The sequence below is a fragment of the Heteronotia binoei genome, chromosome 12 (assembly GCF_032191835.1).
Source record: "Heteronotia binoei isolate CCM8104 ecotype False Entrance Well chromosome 12, APGP_CSIRO_Hbin_v1, whole genome shotgun sequence".
Taxonomy (NCBI): Eukaryota; Metazoa; Chordata; class Lepidosauria; order Squamata; family Gekkonidae; genus Heteronotia; species Heteronotia binoei.
The window spans coordinates 62,135,433-62,157,395 of record NC_083234.1 but is presented as its reverse complement, the minus strand read 5'-3'; the positions used below and the strand labels follow the sequence as shown (position 1 = coordinate 62,157,395).

Below are 21,963 nucleotides of genomic sequence, written 5' to 3'. Positions count from 1 at the left end.
GTATTCACAAAAAAAACACACACACACACAAAGAAGAGGACTGCAGTTCCACACCAATGGCCAAGTAATACCTAGCAACTCTGACCCCTTCCAATAACCACTAACTCTACAAGATTCCAGTTCAAGTGGGGTTCCCAACAGCCAAGAAATGTAAAAGCTGTGACCTAGCATGGTACATATTCTGTACCACACACACACAACCTCCCAGATTTTCCACAAATCTCCTCTCAAATCAACAACTCCCATTTAAGAAACCTGGTATGGAAAAAGATGCCTTGTATTCAGTGGGTTAAATTACTGGGTTAAACAATGAGTTGAATCACTGCAGAGGCTCAACTTGACTTCAGAGGCACACAAACAGTATAAAAAAGAAACATTAAGCCACCGACATATTACAGAGCAATTATGTACGTTTAAAAATTCAGTAGATAAATCTACCCTAAAAAGGCATGGTTATTCAGTCAGCAACCCCCATTTAAAATATATCAAAACAATTAGTAAAATTGCAGCTCCCTATAATTTACGTCAGTTGTAACAGTGGGAGATTTCCAGCCACCACCTGGAGATTGACAACACTATTGGTAGCCTATGCTGGTCATTCCCCAGCTCCATCCCACTAGTAAGGGGGTCCAAACCAAGCCTCAGCAGTGGTGCTGCTTGCTCATACAGCATGTGGAGAGAAGACCAAAGCAGTGATAGAATGGTCAGCCACAGCCAAGTGTAGCTCAAGAGGAGATTCTCCAAGACAGCTAATAAAAACTGACTATGATACATATTCAAATAAATAACTTAAACTACAAATAAAACCAACAAAGCTAATCACAGCAGGACGACAGCAGCATTAGCTGTATATTGCAGAATTCAAAAGTTAAGAATCCCCAAAAATTCTCCAGAAAAGGACTCCTTCGGCTTGGCACATAAGGATTAATAAGGACTGGAGAGAAAAGGTCCTGTCTTGCACAGCTGCTTACTGTTAGGGTTGCCAGCTGGCCAGGAAACAAAGAAGTCCGGTCCCTTGGATACAGGCTTAATATGCGAAAGTGGGCAGTTGACACTTTTCATGCCAGAGAACTAAATAACATCACCTGATAATTCCCGAATATCAGACTCATCCTAAAGGGATAGTCAGAGGTCTGCATTTAAAAGTCCACAGGACCAGAGCCCTACATCAGACTGCAAGCACATGAAGCAGGGCGTCTATGGAAAATCCAGTTATACTTACATGGGAGCAGATGGTATTCAAGGTACCCTGGGTCAGACCATTTATTTATATATTTATTTCCTTTATACCGCACTGGTCTCCGCAGTAGGAACACAAAGCAGGTTATATAGTTCTCCTCTCCTCCATTTTATCTTCACAGCAGCCCTTTGAGGTAGGTTAGACTGACAGTGTTTAATTGGCCCAAGGTCACCCAGCATGCTTCCACAGCAGAGCAGGCATTGGAACCTGGGTCTCCCAGATCTTAGACCAACACTCTTAACTCCCTGCACCACTTCAATGGTTCAATGGTCAAAACCAGCACTATGAACTGAACTAACAATGGCACTTAAAAACATAAGAACATAAGAGAAGCCATGTTGGGATCAGGCTAATGGCCCATCAAGTCCAACACGCTGGCCAAAAAAACCAGGTGCAATCAGGAGGTCCATCAGTGAGGCCACTTGATCCAACACTGTATGACATCTGAGACACCGGCAAAATTCAGCTAGCATTTACAGGAGCTAAGATAATGGAGTGAGAAAAGGGCAGAAATGCTGGCTGTAAATGGACCTCACACACCTAATCAGGTGTAAAGCACTGTATATCTGTAATGGCACTTCTGTATACAATCAGCATCAGATGGGAAAGCCTGGAGAGGTGTGGCCTCCTGGCATGGCAGCAACATACTTCAGCCCAGTCTGGCAACTGACATCTGTTCCAGTGACTTGTACACTTGTCCCCCAACAGAGTCAACATTTTAAAAGTGACAACACAAAAAAGTAGGGTTGCCAGGTCTGTGTTGGAGACTTTGTGGGTGGATCTGGGAGAAGACGGGGTTTGGGGAGGGGAGGGGCCTCAGCAGGGTACAATGCCACAGAGTCTACCCTTCAAAGCAGCCATTTTCTCCAGAGGAACTGATCTCTGCCTGCTGGAGATCAGTTGTAAAAGTGGGAGCCTCCACCTGAAGGCTGGCAACCCTACAAAAAAGCCAGAAATAGAGGACTTCCGGGGTTGGAAAATGCCAAGCTGAATTGCTTCTCAGAAGGGGAGCAGGCTGGGGCTTCTGTTCGGGGTAGTGGAGGGCAATTTAATGACTACTGCCTACTTTTCTCAGTCAGAGATCAGTCCAAGATATGCACAAGAAACTCTGAGGAGATTTACCTTGGCTAAAAGGGAGTCCTGGGGGGGGGCTCCTTTGAGGGGTCTCCGGAGATGAGCTGCATATTCATCATCTGCAGAAGTTTCCAGAGTCATTTGTTTGACATAAGCTCGATAGGATCCTAACCTTCTTTGAGACTGCTAAACATCTAAAACTATATAAGACCAGTGTTGGAGCTGGATAACTGCAGAAAAAGGTACTGATGACTATCTTCATTCCAGGACTATTTAAAGTTAAACAAAAAAAAATCAGAAAGTGGGAAATAGAGATTCAGAAAGCTTGGAAGAAGAAGGGGAGAAGGGGTGAAATTTGAACTTTGTAAATTTAAAGGACAGTGCTAAAAAGTGGAAAGGAATTTATTGTTTTATCTACTTGAGGTTTTGGTGAAAAAGCCCCATCGTAACAGATTTGCAGCTCTCACAGTCAACACAGGAAATACCTCGAGATCTTTTTACCAGTGAAAACGGGATTTGGTGGCAAGAAAAGCAGGAAGTGTCAGATGGAAATGGGAAATCATTGAAGCAGCTAGCCTACTCTAGGACTATAATATCATAGAAAAACATCGGCGGTCATTGCTAGGAGGTAAAAATTTAAACAAAGTTTTTAAAGTGTTTGGGACATTAAAAATTGGTGAGGCTGACAGAGGTGACAATTATAAAGTAAATACTATTGGACATTATCGCTGATAATTATTTTAGAAGCCTTTTGAAGGAAAAAAGTTTTTAAAGGGAAGCAGAAAGTTGCGACCGCCATTTTGGAAGAAATAAAAACTTTAAAAATTAATATCTGAGCCCAGGAGGCTCTGAGGATGGCGAAATTAGGCTTATTTAAAAGGGCAAGCCTTACTCTATCAAACCTGATAGTTTAAATTTATTTGGGAGAGGTCAAAATTTTCGGTGTTTTTTTAAATGTCAGAGCATAAGTTAACCTGTGCAAGGACTGCCTCAATGGAGAAAATGCAAGAGCAATTAGAAGCAATGGAAGCCAGGATGATGAAAGGGGTGAGAGACATGATAACTGCCTCTAAAAAAGAAATTAGAAAAGACATTGAAGAGCTATGGAAAGATATAGAAGATCTCAGAAATGAGACTGTGGTAACATCAAAGAAAGTGCAAGAGGTGGAAGAGAGAGTGAAAGTACATGATTCCACCTTGTTAAAAATGCAAGAAAAGGTGGCAATTCATGACTGCAAATTGATGGAAACCCAGATACGTCTGAGAGGAGTACCTGAGGATGAAGAGACTGATTTAAAAGGATATACAATAAGAATAATTGCAGAATTTTAGGAGGAAGATCCTGAAGGAACTAGAAGCATGTATGACTATATATATAGAGTGAACTCACTATATGCCCAAAAAAATAATCTACCAAGAGATGTGGTTATAAGATATATGACAAAAGAAATGGTGGGAAAAAAATTGAATAAAAATTTTGAAAAGACATTGATAGTGGGAGGTAGCGAAGTAAGAATCATGAAAGAATTGCCAAGACAAGTGATAAATGACAGAAAAGCATATAAAAGATTGACAGAAAAACTACGTGACAATGAAATGAGGTATAGATGGATAATACCTGAAGGTCTGAGCTTTGAGCTGCAAGGAAGAAGGATTACAATTACAAGCACACAGGAACTGCGTAGGTTTTATAAAGAACATAAAGAATTTGCACCATGATGGATTACAAATTATTATCTTGGAATGTAAATGGACTAAATTCACCACAAAAAAGAAAGGCAACGTTTCATTGGATTAAAAAGCAAAATTGTAATATAGTTTGTTTACAAGAAGTGCATCTCAAACAAAAGGATTACAATTTTTAATGGAATAAACAACTGGGACTAGAATTTTATTCATTGGCTGAACAGAAGAAAAGGGGAATGATTTTTTTATATTAAGAATTGGAGCCGAAATTAGTGTTTAAAGATAAAGATGGAAGATTTGTAGTGGTAGAAATAATATTAAATGCAAAAAAAACATTGTTATTGGGACTGTATGCACCAATTGGTGCAAAGGATGCTTTTTTAAAAAAGACATTATACAACAATTTGATGAATTGACTTATGACCAAGTTTTGATAATGGGGGACTTTAATGGAACAATTAAGAATACACTGGATAGGTCTGGGGGTAAAAAATTAATAAGGAAGGAAAATTGCCAAAGTCTTTTTTTGAATTGGTCAAACAAGAAAAATTGGAGGATATATGGAGGAAATTTAATCCTGAAGTGCGGGACTATACCTTTTTTTCAGCAAGACATAAAACTTTTTCCAGAATTGACATGTTGTGGGGCACTAAAGACTTAGGCCTTATAACAAAGAAAATAGAGATTTTACCTAAAATAGGGGCTGACCATAACCCAATAATGTGGATTACAAAATTGTCTAAGAAGTTGAGAAGATGGAGATTGAATGAGGATTTACTACAGAATAAAGAAATAGTGACATCTCTGGAAAATGAAACTAAAGCTTTCTTCCAAATAAACGATAAAGAGGATATAGAATTTCAGACAGTCTGGGATGCTTATAAAGCAGTAATGAGAGGAATATTTACATTGAATAACAAAGATAAGAGGGCAAAAGAAAAACAGATGTTGGACATTCAAAATGAAATAAAGAAAAAAAGAAGGGGAACTGAGAAAAGGGCCAGGGAAAAAGAAAATTATTAGGGTGATTACAATATTACAAATGCAAATGAGACATTTGTTAAATAAAGAACTGGAATGGAATCTAAAAAGACTGCAGCAGAAATCTTTCGAGGGAGCAGACTAACCCAGAAAATATTTGGCCTGGCAACTGAAGAAAAAAAGAGAAAGAAAAATTATTAATAAAATTGTGGTGGATGGAAGAGAGGTGGTAGATCAAGAAGGAATAAAAAGAGAATTCTTTAAGTATTATGCCAAGTTATTTAAATGTGTTAAAGCAAGGAAAGAAAAGATGGATGAGTATTTACAAAAGATAAAAATAGCACCCTTAGCAGAATATATGCGAAAAGTTTTGAACGATCCAATTGAAAAAATAGAAATTGAAGCAGCAATTAATGCAATGGAAAATGGAAAAGCACCTGGGCCAGATGGATATACAGCTAAATTTTTTAAAACTCTCAAAGAGGAGTTAATACCGAAACTTCAGAAATTGATGAATATGATAAGAACAAAAGGGAAAATACCAAACATGTGGTATTCTATGTAAAAATAAAAACTTCTATGTTATTTCATTGATTCCAAAGTAAGATAGAGATGTTGCGAACATAAAAAATTATAGACCAATTTCATTATTAAATAATGACTATAAAATATATACAAGAACCTTGGCAGAATGGTTTAAACAATATTTGATAAATTTTATAAAGGAAGATCAAGCTGGTTTTCTTCCCAAAAGGCAAATAAGAGACAATATCAGAACTGTTGTAAATATTGTAGAATATTATGAAAGACATCCAGAAAAGGAAGTAGCATTATTCTTTGCGGACGCAGAGAAAGCATTTGACAATTTAAATTGGGATTTTATGTTTGCAGTAATGGAGAAAATGGAGCTGGGAGAAAGCTTTATAAGAATGATAAAAGCAATATATACTGAACAACGTGCAAGGTTATGTATAAATGCTGATCTTATAGAAGACATGATAATTAGTAAAGGTACAAGACAAGGTTGTCCACTTTCTCCACTGTTGTTTATAATGACTCTTGAAATATTACTGATGCAAATTCAAGAAGATAAAGAAATAGAAGGATTAAAAGTAAAAGGATTTACTTACAAATACAGAGCATTTGCAGATGATATAATGTTTATAAATGAAAACCCCATGCAAGTCACACCTTTGTTGTTAGCCAAAATACAAGAATATGGGGAGTTAGCGGGACTTTGTATTAATAAAGAAAAATAAAAACTTCTATGTAAAAATATGCAAATAAATAAGCAACAAGAATTGCAGAGACTAACGGGCTGTGAAGTTACCTCCAAGGTAAAATATTTGGGTGTGGAGATAACAATGAAGAATATTGATTTGTTCAAAAATAATTATGAGAAGCTATGGTGTAAAATGAATGAAGATATGTTAAAGTGGAATAAACTTAATTTGTCACTGTTGGGTAGAATAGCCACAATTAAAATGAATATTCTACCAAGAATAATGTATTTGTTTCAAATTATTCCGATTGTGAAAGACAGTAAACAATTTAATAGATGGCAAAGAAAAATTTCAGAGTTTGTGTGGGCGGGGAAGAAACCAAGAATTAAAATGAAAATTTTAACAGATGCAAAAGAGAGAGGCGGATTTCAATTACCAGACTTAAAATTATATCATGAAGCAGTTTGCTTAGTATGGATAAAAGAATGGATAATGTTGTTAAACAAAAAACTCTTAGGGTTGGAAGGTCATGGAAATAAATTTGGCTGGCATGCTTATATGTATTATGGGGGGGGGGGGAGATAGACGGCTTTTTCTCTCACCATTATATAAGAAACAGCTTGCTAAATCCATGGATGAAATATAAGAAATATGGAGATGAGAGAAAACCGTTATGGATAGTGCCAGCCGAAGTGATAAAAATAACAGCTGAGATGGGTGAAGAAAAGTGGCTGTCATATAATCAACTATTAAAAAGTGGCAAAATAGAATTGAAAACTGCTGAAGAGCTGAATAATAAATATGATTGGTTTCAAATGCAACAAATAAAGAGCTTGGTCGAGAATGATATCAAAACTGAAGGAATAAGAAAAGAACAAACAGAAATGAAAAAAGTTCTGCTTGAAGACAATGAAAAATTAATTTCAAAATTATATAAATTACTTTTAAAATGGTCTACGGAAGATGAAGTAGTAAAATCTCAAATGATTAAGTGGGCAATTAATGTAAATAAAGAAATACGGATGGAAACTTGGGAATATTTGTGGAAGAACTCTATGAAGCTTTCAACGTATCATGGTATTAAAAAGAACTGTTTTTAAATGATGTATAGATGGTATATGACTCCTAAGAAATTGGCAAAGATGAATAATAAGATGCCAGACAGATGCTGGAAATCTAAAAAAAACATGTTCTTTCTGGAGAGCCAGTTTGGTGTAGTGGTTAAGTGTGCGGACTCTTATCTGGGAGAGCCGGGTTTGATTCCCCCCCTCCTCCACTTGCACCTGCTGGAATAGCCTTGGGTCAGCCATAGCTCTGGCAGAGGTTGTCCTTGAAAGGGCAGCTGCTGTGAGAGCCCTCTCCAGCCCCACTCACCTCACAGGGTGTCTGTTGTGGGGGAGGAAGGTAAAGGAGATTGTGAGCCGCTCTGAGACTCTTCGGAGTGGAGGGCGGGATATAAATCCAATATCTTCTAAATCCAATATCTACCATATGTGGTGGACTTGTGAAAGAGCAAAAAAGTATTGGCAGATAATTCAACAAGAAATTTCTAGGATCTTGGGATATGAATCTAAGAAAGTTGCAGAGACTTTTCTGTTGGGATTACAAATGGAAAAATTTCCAAAAGAAGATAGAACTATAATTTGGTACTTGCTTTCAGCTGCTAGGACATTATATGCGCAGTTGTGGAAGCAAGAAAAAATACCAGAGAAATGGGATTGGATTGTAAAAGTTATGACATGGAGTGAAATGGACAAATTAACAAGAATTTTAAGAGACTATGATTTAGAAGTTTTTAAGATGGAGTGGGAAAAGTTCAGAAAATATGCAGAAAAAGAGTGGAAAATAAAAGGATATTGGACAATTTTTGATAATGATTAAGTTTTAGAAAAAAGAATATTAATTTTTGTTTTTATTAGTTGGATGCAAGAAATATACTTTGTTACTATATGTTACCAAATAAAAATTGTTTTAACCAACAAAAAAGCCAGAAAGAGAGAGGAGGATATCCAAAAAAGGGGCTCAGAAAGGAATAATTTATTATCCCCATGAGTTGAACATATTTTGATAAAACTGTCTTCCTTGTGGGCTATAAAAGGTAAAGCTATATAACGAATTTAAATGGAAAAATGTTTTTAAAAACTGAACCATAAATACTGCAAGACAGACACCAAAGGATGACAAACACATAAACATATTCAAAGGCAATGAACAGAATTGTTCAATTAAATATAAAGGGGGGAAGTATAGTCTGTTCTCTAGCACACCTGGATAGAGGGTGGTGAAATATATAGTGGGAATAATATAACCTGTGAACTGTACTGTGGCAATGTGCAATAACTGAAACAGGAAAGGATTCCTGAATGATATTTAAAGAGCTTTAAAATGCATGTGATTTCAGCCCTAGACAGGAATTCTAATAGCCTTTCACACCCTCCCCTCAGTCTAACAACCTGCCACCAGGTTTCTGTCCTTCCTCTTAAAAATACAACAATATAATGGCACTGGGAGATGGATAATATCAGTAAACTTGCGAGCAATTTAGAATGCTATAATACTTTCAACATTTTCAGTCAATTATCTTTGGCAGCTGTTTCACCTAGTTATGTACAAGGAGTTTTGTTTCAAGATCATGTTCCTTTCTGTTATTTTCGAAGTCTTCTTCAATTTGATGGCACACTTCTAAGACCATTTAGTCACAAGCACAGTCAGTATAAAGTGTCCTCATCACAGTGAACTAATGATAATAAATAATATTTACTACTTACATTAACAGCTTTGAGTATTCAAAGCACTTTGCATAAATGATGTAACCCATCCTTACAACAATCAGGCAGGTCAATACTGATAATATCCCCATATAACATGAAGGGACTAAAAGAAAAGTAGCTTGCCTAATATTTGTTTTATATTTTTATTTATATCCCATTCCCCCCCCTCATAGGGGACCAAAGCAGTTTATCACATCATTTTTTCCATCTCCACCTTATCCTCATAACTACCAACCTGGTTGCCAGCCTCCAGGTGGGGCAAAACTGAACAAAAACACAGTGTACTATAACACTAATTAATGCATAAAGTTGCTTTAACTCAAATACCTGATCCCCTCGTCTGATGAAGCGTGCTTAGAGAGCACACGAAAGCTTACGTTCTTAATAAAACCTGGTTGGTCTTAAAGATGCGACTTGACTCCTGCTTTGTTCAGTTGCTTTAACTCAGGTATACTCATTCCTTCGCAATATAAATAGTAAGCACACATATATCTAACAACACATTAAAGAGTCACAATCCCAGTCTCTGTCACATCATAAGGCTTCTTGATTTTCACTTGAAAGGTCTCAGAAGTTTTTGGTACACAAGAGGTAGATGAATTAAAGTCCATCCTAAAAATTCCTCAATAGCTTACATGCAAACACCTCAGGCGTACAACATGCATCCTTGGTTAAAAATTCTGCATGTTATCCTAGGATGCATGTCGTCACACCTGAGGTGTCTGCACATGAGCCACTGAGGAATTTTCAGGCTGGACTTTAATCCATCTACATCTTGTGTGCTAGAAACTACTGAGACCTTTCCAGTGAAAATCAAGAAGCCCTATGGTGCAGCAGAGACTGGGATTGTGACTCTTTAATGTGTTGTTAGATACATGTGTGATTGTTATTTGTATTGCGAATGAATTAGTATATTTGAGCTAAACAATTTTAAGCACTAATTAGTGTTATAGTACATGGTGTTTTTGTTCAATTTTGCTCAAACTGTACATCGTGCTGTTTCTTGCTTGTTGCATCAGCCTCCAGGTGAGGCCTGGAGATCTCCCACTTTTACAACCTGGCAGAGATCAGCTCCCCTGGAGAAAATGGCCACTTTGAAGGGTGGAGTCTATGGCATTGTACCATGATGAGGCCCCTCCCCTCCCAAAACCCTGCCCTCTACTAGATCCACTCCAAAGCCTTCAACGTGTTGTCCAACACAGACTTGGCAATCCTACCAACCTGTTAGGTAGATTAGGCTAAGAGGTTGTGACTGCTCCAAGGTCACCTGACAAGCTTCCACAAATCAGAATTTAAACCCAGTTGTCACAGGTCCTGGTCTAACATTCTAACTACTTCACCACACTGGCTCTCACCTAAGCCACCTAATGAATTCAGGGCAGGAACCTCTGAGGTAGGGATTTCCCAGTTTTAACAGCTTAGAGTCTAAAAATTGTTTTATCCATAGTTTGCTTTTCTGTCTAAGAATTCAAAGCAGATAATAACCATCTACAACTTATAAAACTACTTAATACATAATTTTTAAATTGCGCATTTAAAAAAAAACCCAATAGTTAAAACAAAACTACTCCAAGTATCAGCAATTAATGAGTGATCTGGCATATTCTCATAAATCAGTTCACAAAGTAGCAGTACCAAATAACAACTACTTAAATTTACAAGCTAAAGGCTCCTTGCAAAAAGAACTGTTTTCCAAAACTAATATCAACAAAGGGTTAAGGAGAATTTCCCATGGAGGACGTTCCACAGTCACAAAAGACTACACTATTTCCTGAGTGGACATCAAAGCCTCTTACAAGGGAGGCTCCTGTATTTTCCCTGTGGTGAAAAACCACAGGAGAGGGAGGAGATATTTTAACCACAAAAATATTGTAATGGGAAAGAATTAACAACCTTACACAGAGTTGCTCCATCCAAAAGTTAATATTACTTCTCCACACAAATACTCATTTTCACCTCTCTTTTGCTTTTTTAAGTTGAGAAATCCAAGCATAGATCCCCCATGTAATATGAACTTTGGCTCTGAATGAGGAGCAGAAAAAGGGAGGTTGAAATCCCCTAAACTGAATCTCTTGGCTTATCACCTGAGGCTGGGCCAGTTTTTCTATACTCCTCTCCTTTGTGGGATAGACAGCCATTTTTACTTGTGACACACTGTTTTCTCTCTTCTATTGATGATCTGTGGGGAAGAAGACAAGTGGACACTCCTCCCTCAAAGCCAGAGAGGTAGATCATATGGTCACTTGATGCCTTCCGTTCTGGCTTTGTTTGGAAGAGCTGGAATTTCTGACACATAACCCATTCCCCTCCCCCCCACCCCCGCCGCCAAAAAAAACCCCATAAAACTCTCAGGCTAAAACCAAAGGAGCTTTTTCAGAAATTCATTTTCCAGAGCCTCCCTCATGTGTTGCTGTTTCAAGAACAGAACTCCCCAGCTTCTTCTTAAAGCTTTTTACCTCACTGATGCTTTAATATCTCTGCCTCCAGCATAAATCACTTTCCAGATAAGCTCTTGCTAGAATGCTTTCATAGCCTCCAATTAAAAGGAAAAGTCCCATAAAAGCTTAAACCATGAACAAATGAAGCAAAAAGGAAGACAGATTTGTGTGTTCAAGGAGAACCACCAATCCACCCTCTTGCTTTTTTAACTCCTTAATTGATTATCAGAGACACAGAAGATGGCAGGGGCGGAATGATTCCAAACCAGCCTTTGGACGCATGGTTTGGCCTCAAACCATTATTTTCCCCCAAGGCAGCATGACAGGGTTGAACTTTTCTCATCACACATGAAACTCCAAATAAGCCTACTTCCTTTGGCTAGTGGGAAATTACACAGACCACCCATACTGATCAGGAACAATGTGGCTGACAACTTCAGTTGAGTTGCAGAGAATTTCTATACCACTATCCTCCTAAAATTGTGTACACTGTTGCCACTATGAGCAGCTCCATGCCTTATGTGGCAGACATGTTCACTTCACACTGCTGTGGTATTTAACCACAGAAAATACGTAATATGTGTATGACATGCATGCATGTCACCATGCAACCTAGAGATGTTGGCCTAGTCAGGGTTCTCCTGCACATACAAATGGGCATTTATTGCTGTCTATGCTTTATATATTTGTTGCAGGAACTCCTGTGTATTTCCGGAACTGAGTATGAAGCTGCCCCAACACTCTACATTCATGTTAGCATTCCTGTTGCCCTGAAGTCCAATTACCACCACGCCAAATAGCAATACTCATGCTATGAATACACTAACCTTCAGTAGTGCTGAAAGGCTGCAGTGTCAAACCAACAAGTCTATAATATGGCCTCTCCTGTTGCTTTCCAATGGGAAAGCAGCAAATGCAGAATCACTCACAGCAGGTAGGTAACTGTTAGGAAATGACAAAACAGAATCTGATGGAGGCATCACTATAATGCTTCCTGGAATGTGACTAGCCACACTAGGAATACCTGGCATAAAGCTCTACAAAAAGGACAGGTCAAAGACAATTAATAAGGTTGGCAGTTAGTGCCCTGTGTCATACCATCCAATGCACCCATTTCTTCTTTCTTTTATCATCAAGTGGCTTCACAAATCAGACATTGTACTATGGGTTTAGTACTACATATATCTGAAGCTGTATCGCATCTAATATTTAAGGAAATGTAGACCACTTGTTCTGAGCTTTAACCGTCTCTCCAGGCAGGACTGTATGCTTATACAATTCATCACAGAACACCGATCTTACAAGCAAGAGATATGATGCCCATAGGCTTGTTACCCAGAGGTTCATTTTAGCGCAGCCTTGGTTGCAGAAAGCATGTTATTGACAAATAGGCACTTTAATTATTGGCAGGAAATGGGCTCAAGGATGTGCAAATGAAGGGATATGTCAGACAGCGAAGCTGCTGAGGCATGCAAGAAGGCAGGATGCCTCTCTGACAGAATCAACCTCTAGCTAGTGCATGTGTTAATTTTTTTTCCTGACAAAGATAAATCTCCTTATCGAAAGAGTAATGTGTAAAGTAGATCTTCGCAGATCAAGCTCATAGATTTAGGAAGCCCAGACTAGGCCCAGTGTCAGTCACTGATAAATGAGGACAATTCTGGGTCACTAAATTAAGGGTGCAGACATCTGGCAAGTGTGGTATTTGCCAAGAAGTTAGACTCACAAAGATGGGGAGAAGGGAAGATTAAAGAGTTTACATGATTTAATTGCAAAGGAAGATTTGGGGAGAAACTTGTGCTGAGAGCTGCATGGAAAATTTTAGGGATGTGAATTTGAGACCTTCTGTATGCACAGTGATTTCTGCAACCCTAATCAAATACTTGCATAACTGATATATTTGTACATAAACAGATTATCGAAGAGCTGCAGCCAAATATTTGCTGGTGATTTTGAACCCACAGGTAAAACTGGCTCCCAGTCATGAGCATTTCTAATCTTTACCCATTACTTTTTCCAGTTTCAATTATCCTTTGGATTTATCCCTTTCGCCATCTCCTCAGTTTCCTACAGCCAATGCTTTCCCTGTCTTCTTCCTCTGAATCTACTGATTACTTTCATTTCCCAACTTTCTTTGACTCATATTTTCCCACAATCCTTTAAACTATTCTCCCTTTCCTACTCTACTGAAGGCTGTCATCCTTCAGACATTCTTCACTATCTGTGGTCCTGCTCTTTAATGGTAATTTCCCCCAGTTTCCCTGCCTCCTTCACTTTTCCTAGCAGTCTTTTTTCCTCAGCCCTTCCTATCCTTCAGTCTTGTTCACTTAGCTGTGAGTTCAAAAACAACCATGCTCTTTTATGATGTAACAGGAATTCAGAATCCAAGATACAGTTTTACTGACATTACTGGTTGTACTTACATTGTAGAGTATGTCTGTCCATCCCTCCATGGTGATGCACTGGAAGACTGTGAGCACAGCAAACAGGATGTTATCAAAGTTGGTAATTCCAAAGTTGGGGCCTTCCCAGTATTTTTGGCATACGGTTCCTTTATCACATAGCCTGGCAGGTAGCTCCTCACCACATGGGAAATCTTCCACCCTCTCTTCTGTGAAGCACATGGAAAGGAGGAGAAAAGTCAGATAGACTCAACTACTGAGGTTTACTAAATTACTGCTAAGCATTGAAAGGGTGGGCTTGTTTGGACTAAATAATCCAACAATTCAAGATCAGGGTCTCATCACCATGCAATAGACCACTTTCTTTTTAAAAGCTTCTTAGTGGAAAAGAAAGTGGCATGGCATAACCCAATTTCAAATCTTAGAAACTAAGCAGAGTTAGTACTTTGAAGGGAGACTTCCAAGGAAGACTCTGCAAAGGATGGCGATGGCAAAACCACCTCATTTGCCTCGAAAGCCCCTTGCTTGGGCTGCCATAAATTGATTGTGACTTGATGGCACTTTACACACACACACACACGTTCACTGCCCTGTCACTTTCTCTGTTCCTTTCTCTAATGAGACTCACAAGTCATCTGTTAAGGATCAATAGATCAAAGGATTCCTTACACCACCAAATGGAAAATTAAGGATGCACTTTTTAGACCATTAATTGCTTTAAATTAATTAAAAAACACTTAATTATCTAAAAAGACACCCCATACATTGGGAAATACTGTTTTTTTTTTTAAAAAAATGTTAATTATTTTAATCATAAAAACTGCAGGTGGTAGATGTCATTTTAGAAAAAAGGACACTTCTTCCTATAATTTATCCCAGAAAGCAAAACTGCACATTTAATTCTATGCTGTGCCTAATTAGTTCTCCTTTTTCACAACACTTAGTACCTTTTAAAAAGTATGAAGCATATGATAAGACCCTTACAACAGTTTTGATGCCTCATTTCTGCCCTTTTTCACTGTTGCCAATGAAACAAGAAAAATCTGATTATGCATATTTCCACTGCTGTGCCACCTGCAGACCTCTCTTTTATTTCTCCTCTCCAACCTTTCACAAGCTGTGGCTACTTCACAATTCCATGGAGGCAACCCAAAAGCATTCCTCCCCATCCCCCAATTATAATTGCACACTGACCTCAGCAAACCTATCAGTGTCCATGGGGGTGGGCAGATTTCAAAAAGAACACTGCCTGCAGAAAGAATCTCACATTACATGTCATGAATGTCTCAAGACAGCTTGTTTCAGACCAGATACTAGAGTGGCATTCCCCATATCCTTGCTACATTAGAGCCTGACTTTCACTTCTCTTTCACTCCCATTTCCCTTGATTTTTATGTCTTTCTTTTGTAGTACACAATTTATCATGTCCTTGAACAGATATCAATCATCACCCCTTTCAGTGCAAATTTGATGGTTAAGGGCTTATCAGTATAGCAGCAAAACAGACTCATTCATAAACAAGGTAGGGTTTCTGTATACTATAGGGAGAGGAGGACATCCCAGGTATATAAAGTTACTTGGTTTTATGGGGGGGTTGTAAAAGGAGAAAAATATCCCTTCACATTGGCCTGTCTTAAATTCATCCTGTGTCCTTCAACTAAAACGAACAACTACTTTCTGAAAGTACTGTGTACACTGGAGAATCCCAGTACTGCAAAAAAACTACCATAAAACTGCTGGAACTCCATTTGTGGTTTTAAATGGTGAATAGAAAGATTCACAGAGAATAGGTTGATCAATTGCAACTAGTCATGGTTACTAAAAGGAACTTCCATGTTCAGAGGCAGCAAACCTCAGAACACCAGTGCTGGAAAGCAGCATCAGTGAAAGGCCTCTATGTCCTATCTATTGGTTCTTCAGGGCAACTGGTTAGCCACTGAGTGAACCACTAGGTAGACCATGGGTCTGATCCACCCTTGGTCTTCTTATGTCCAGTTTGCATTATGCATTTTACCATAAAGCACTACTGCTGCTGAAAATGTAGTGACAATGAATGTTTATTTCAATGCTTATCTGAAGGGATTTTGGTCTTGTAGAATCAATCATAGAGTTGGAAGGGACATCTAGGGTCATCTAGTCCAACCCCCTGCACAATGCAGGAAACTCACAAACACCTCCTCCAAACTTCACAGGAACTTCATTGCTGTCAGATGGCCATCTATATGGCCATGCATATCAATGGCATAACTACACAGGAAACACCTAGGTTTAGATGAACCAACTAAAACAATCCAAGGCTGTAAGACCAAATTGTTTAAACTTGCTTTCAATAGCTAAGCGGAGGTGACTATTATTCCACAGCACCAGCAATCTCACTGAACTGTAAGAACCAAAACTAAAAACATTAGAATGATCAGAATATCAATGCACATCTTGAACATAATGATTGTAAAATGTATGGAAATTATTTTATTGTATATCTTGTTTTAAATTTTATGTTGTTTTAACTGTTGTGAGCTGCCCTGATCCTGTTAGGGGAGGGTGGGATATAAATTTGATTAAATAATAATAATATTTTATTTATATCCCGCCCTCCCCGCCAAAGCAGGCTCAGGGCAGCTCACAACATATAACAAATACAAAATTACAATATAAAACATTATCTCAGTACAATATATAATTTGCTAATTAAAACCATCATAATTAAATAAATAACTACCGTAAATCCTTGAAATTTAACTGCCTGATACAGTTATTAGTAACAAAGATGTTTGTAGAGATATGTGACATGAAGCAAAAAAAACAAAATACTGTGTCCTTTGGAAAGATTCCTCAGATCTTGAATGTAGAATCTGCATGCACTGGGCATCACTGTGACCATTCTCAGCTTCATTTACAAACAACTAATCACATAAAGGGCAAACTCAGATCCTTCTCCCTCCCTGACAGGTTTTTTTTTTTACCCATTAGCGGTATGCACAAATCAGTTTTTTCTCCCATTCAGGTCTATTGGACAAAAAAAAATGGTATTCCCAAATATTCCCAAATTCCAGTATCAGTGCTGTAATGGGACTCGGGTAAATATTTGGAAACACCAAATTTATTCAGCTCGGGGATCGTTCCTCTAGGATATAATTGAGTTCAGATAGCATTTAAAGCTTAAATGTCTTCTGAGTTCACTCAATATCATGCCACCATTGCAGTGCGATTCAGCAAATTCAGAAGGCATTTAAACCTTAAATGTCTTCTAGCTGCACCTGAATCAAAGCAATTAGTATTGGCATTTATTTGGGCGCAGCTATCTCAATAGCTGAATAAGATTCTCTAATCTGATTTGGCTGAACAAATACAAGAAAAATACCAATAAGGTATTTTTAAATATATTTATTCAGCTCAGTATGTATATACCAAGTGCACACCCCTACTACCCACCTAGCCTCATTTTCTCCCTAATACAAAGCTGGATAACAGCATTCCTATTCCCAGAGGACCACAAGCACAAGCTTTTCCCAGTATCTAACACTGGATGGATATTAGTTGTGACCATGAGTCTCAGCACTTGCCTCTGAAATCAATTCCCATCTGATTCTTGATTCCCATCAATATTCCAGGAGACTGTTTCATTTGACAGCGCCTTCCCTGACCTACTTTCCCTCCCTGCTCATGCCAAAATGCTGCTGCGGCTGCTACTCCATGACACTTTGAGCAGATGAGAACAGGCCAAACTAATGTGTCTCCTCTGAGATTACCAGAGGTTGCTTAGATGAGCTGGAAACAGCCCTTCACTTTCCTGGCACACAAGGGACAGGAAACCTCACCAACCCAACTAACTTTCTGATTCAAAGGGTAAGGAAAAGGGTGGACTTATTTCCTAAAACCTCTCAGAGCAAAGGGCATACAGGGAGGAGGCAGGACCCAAGTAACTATGACTGTCCTTTATTTCTCCATTGGACAGTGGACCCTGTAATGTCCTTCCATTCCCAGTTGTTTCATCCTTAAGAGACATAAAGCCAGAGTTATTTGTCTGCTGTAGCAATTAAAAAAAAATCTGTAGCGTAACAGAGATCTTGTGAAAAGCAAAGCTGAATTCTGTAACTTGCATACATTATTCAAATTAAATACATATACACAATCTCTTAAGTTGAATAATTCATTCCCAATAACCACAGAGAGGGGGAGGACGAAATGTAGGGCATCAAAGCTCCATTTTGTGACTACAGAGAATCTTGTTCATCAAATCCTCTGGCTTCTGGCATTTAACCACAGTTTGTACAAACCGCTGAAAATATATATTCTTTTCAAAAAACAATGAAAACTAACTTTTAAAAAGATCTAACTACAGGTTACATTTTCCTTGGGTTTTCCCCAGAAGTCTGTGATCAGATGTACAGCTGTGAGTTCCTCATTGAAAATTCAATTCCCAGGCACATATGGTCCAATTTGGATCAGAATCACTGTGTGAATGGAGAAGGGGCTTATGGCTTTCCCAGAAAACTCATTCTCCCAGCTTCAGGGAATCAATATTAGTCCCATTGGTGGATTCTGTGCATATTGATGGGGGCAAACAGCTCCCCAGGGGCCAATTCAAATAAGGAAAGGGAGGGACACCCTGCCTCCCCCCCCCCACCCCCCGGGCACTGTAGTTCTGCTCTGACTCAGGACCCATGTGCCTGGGAACTGAGTTCCAAGTAGGGAATTCACAAACACTCATTTGAATGACAAATCTCACGGCAGATCAGGACTCACCCAAGGGCTGTGTGGGTTGCCAATCCACAGGTGAGGGCAGGGGATCCCCCAGTTTGGAGGCCCTCCCCCTACTTCAGGGTCATCAGAAAGTGGGGGGCAGGAAATGTCTGCTGGCACTCCATTATTCCCTATGGAGATTGGTTCCCATAGGATATAATAAAGAATTGATCTGTGGGTATCTGGGGCTCAGGGAGGGCTGTTTTTTGAGGTAGATGCACCAAATTTGCAGCATAACATCCAGTGGCTCTCTCCAGAATACCCTCCATGTCTCAAAATGATTGAGCCCCAAAAGAAGGTGCCCCTATCCTTAATTATTTCCAGTGGAGGAAAGGCATTTAAAAGGAATGTTGTCCTTTTAAATGTGATGGCCAGAACTCCCTTTGGAGTTCAATTATGCTTGTCACAACCTTGCTCCTGGCTCCACCCCCAATGTCTTCTGGCTCCACCCCCAAAGTCCCCAGATATTTCTTGAATTGGACTTGGCAACCCTAGCTTTATGCAAAATAGCAATCTTCCTGGGAAGCTGAATTCTTGATCTGTGCTCTGTGTCATACGCTTTTCTCTGCCCCTGTGGAATAGTCACATGCATGCAATTTTCTTCTAAAACCCAATCATTTCCACACAAATTCCCTAGCTTTCCTTTTTCCAGTGCTCTCATTTCAAGGCAGCAGACTAGACTTGTCCCAGGCCCTTTTCAAAGTCATAATGAAATTGAAGAATCTTCACCCTTGGAAGACAGAACTCCTGGAATAGTCAACAGAACCCCTCAATTTACTGTCCATTTCAATCAAGGCTCTGTGCTTGACCTATCACCACTTATAACCCAGGGATGCAGATGTGCTCATCTCCTGGCTACCTCCCTGTGCCAGGATCTTCCTGTGGCCTGGGCATGCCCCCAGATGTTGGAGTCTCAATCAAGCCTGAATCAGTATGCAGTTGGCTCAGTATTAAATATACTCCTCTTTCCCCCATGAGATAACACATCACCTCCCCCTGATTTAAAGGATGACACTGATTAATCAAGTTAATAATTATAATATGCATAAAATATGCAACATAATACATAGATATTAAGTCATTTAAGAACAGGCATTTCCTCTTCTCTCTCATGCAACATGGAAAAATACAAAGTCTGGGCTTGATGGAAAGTGCTGAGTTCTGACACCCTTCTCACAAATATGATGGCCTCTGGGAATAAGATTTTCATTCTCAACCACTTCAGTGGAATTCCTCTAATTCAAATGGAGATTCGGTGAGGGCTGACAGTACAGTATGACATTTCCCAGTTGGAAATCCATGCAACCGTGGAGAATCTTTTAGAGATGCTCCCTTAATGAAATGATGAGTGTGAGGGTGCCTTGATAGACTGACACCCTCAACTTGAGGTAATGCTATAGGTAATGCTGTCACTTGTCTTCTAAGTGCAGTAGCTCTCAAGCCTCTTTCAGTGCTTTCTTGAATGAACTCTAGAAGTGATTTGAGTTGTGGGTTTTAGAGCACTGGTTTTCTTCCTCCTACACCAATGAACAAATGCCTTCCAAGCAGTGTTATATATTCTGTCAATCGCCTCCTAGATGCAGGGAGAATATCAGTGACTTCTGTGCTGTAATCTAATTGGAGGATGTTATTCCCCTCAGTTTCCAAGTGGTCAAATTTAACCACTCTGGTTTGGGATGCCAGACTGGTTCTTGTAGCATGTTCACTGATACCAGGAGTCTTAGAGGTAGCTCTGTCAACATTCGAAGTATTGCCAAGAACCATGGACAATGAGGCCATAAGGGAGCAAAAAGATCCAATATTGGAGGGTCAAAATTATTCAAAATTAGGTTGAACTGATCCTTCTTGAGGTACCATTCTCCCTCTTCGACTGTTTGCCTGCTGAGCCAGTCCACTTCAATATTTGCAATTCCCTTGATGTGCTCTGCCCTGATAGATGACAGGTTCTTCTGTGCCCACATTAGGATCCTGGTCACTTCATGAAGCACTGTGGATCTAGAACTTTCTGTTTGCTGAGGTAAATTTTTGCTGCTGTGTAGTTTGTTCTTATCAAAACATGAGCTTGCACTATTTTGTTTCCAAAAGAGCTAGTCAGATGGCTCAAAACTCTAGCAGGTTGATCAGTAGCATTGTTTCCTCTTTACTCCCAACAACCCTGTACTAGAACCTTGTCTAGTGTCACACACACACACACACCCCAATCTGGATAGATTGGCATCTGTAAATATCTGTTTTACTTCTGGAATCCAGTATTTCTTGCCCTGTAAAAAAATTGGACATTCTTGTCTATCAAGTGAAATTGAATCATACCCTTAATGGAATATGGATTGATAAATCTTCTTTCCTTAAGATCTGAACTTGGAAGGGACTTAGGAACTGTTGTAGGAGTCTGGAATGAAATCTGCCCCACTGAATCGCATCTATGTTTGAAATTAAGAATCCTTATCAATGCTGTGAGTGGCATAAGTGATGAGGATCTGCTCTGTATTATTGATGTCACCATATCCTTGGTCTTCCTCACCTTCTTGTCTGTGAGGAAAAGACAGTTGGATGTGGAGTCTATGAGCATGCCTAGGTGTTCCAATCTCTGTGTAGGTTTCAGAGAGCTCTTGTGTAGATTCACAAGGAATCTGTGGGCTTGTAAACACTGTATGGTTTTCTCCATGTCTTCCCTTGACTTGTGTCTTGAGCTGGACCCGGTTAGCAGTTCATCCAGCTAAGGAGGGATATGTACTCCTTGTGTTCTCAACCGTACAACTGGACAGATCAGGACCTTTGAGAAAACCCTTGGGACTATAGGTAGACCAAAGGATAGAGCTCTAAACTGAAGATGGTTCTCCTTGTAGTGTCTCCATTCTGAATGCTTCAGTTTCACAAATCTATTGAGTTATTTCAGATTGAGTATTGTTCTCTAGTCCTTGTTATTCTTTGGGACTGTACAAAAAAAACCCCTAGAGTACATGTCCCCTTTCTGAAGGACAGATAGGCTCTATGGCTTGGATCTTGAAAAGATGTTCAATCACTTTCAAGGTTCTGTGCTGTTTCTGTGAATTCCTGTGGACAGGGGATGTAATGAATTGCTCTGGGAGATCTGTAGCCATTGGTAACTATTTCCATTGTCCAACTGTTGGCATGGGAATTGATCCAGACATCCCTGAAGTTGGACATCCTCCCTCTGGAGTGGGAGAAAGTCATGCCTTAAAAGTTTTTCCATCTCAATCAGTCCTGTTTGGTCTGCTATTTGGCTGCTAGTTAAACCTGATGTTAAAGTTTCCCCTTCTGACTTGACTGATTCCAGTTGGATTTTTTTTTTACTGATTCCAGTTGGATATTCTAGTTCCCTATTTAAATCCAGAGAGTACATGCTGGGCACGAAAGGAACAATTTCCAAAGGGCCTTCTGTCA

The 21,963-nt window shown here is 39.2% G+C and overlaps 1 protein-coding gene across 9 annotated transcripts in view; it reads right to left on the bottom strand.

The window, feature by feature from the left end:
* CACNA1B (calcium voltage-gated channel subunit alpha1 B) overlaps positions 1-21,963 on the bottom strand; it is a 490,529-nt gene that overhangs the window by 284,551 nt on the left and 184,015 nt on the right. For all 9 annotated transcript variants that reach the window (XM_060251289.1, XM_060251281.1, XM_060251280.1 and 6 more), the window contains one exon: positions 13,837-14,024. In XM_060251289.1, the coding sequence (XP_060107272.1) occupies positions 13,837-14,024 (188 nt within the window). The remainder of the gene's footprint in view (positions 1-13,836; positions 14,025-21,963) is intronic.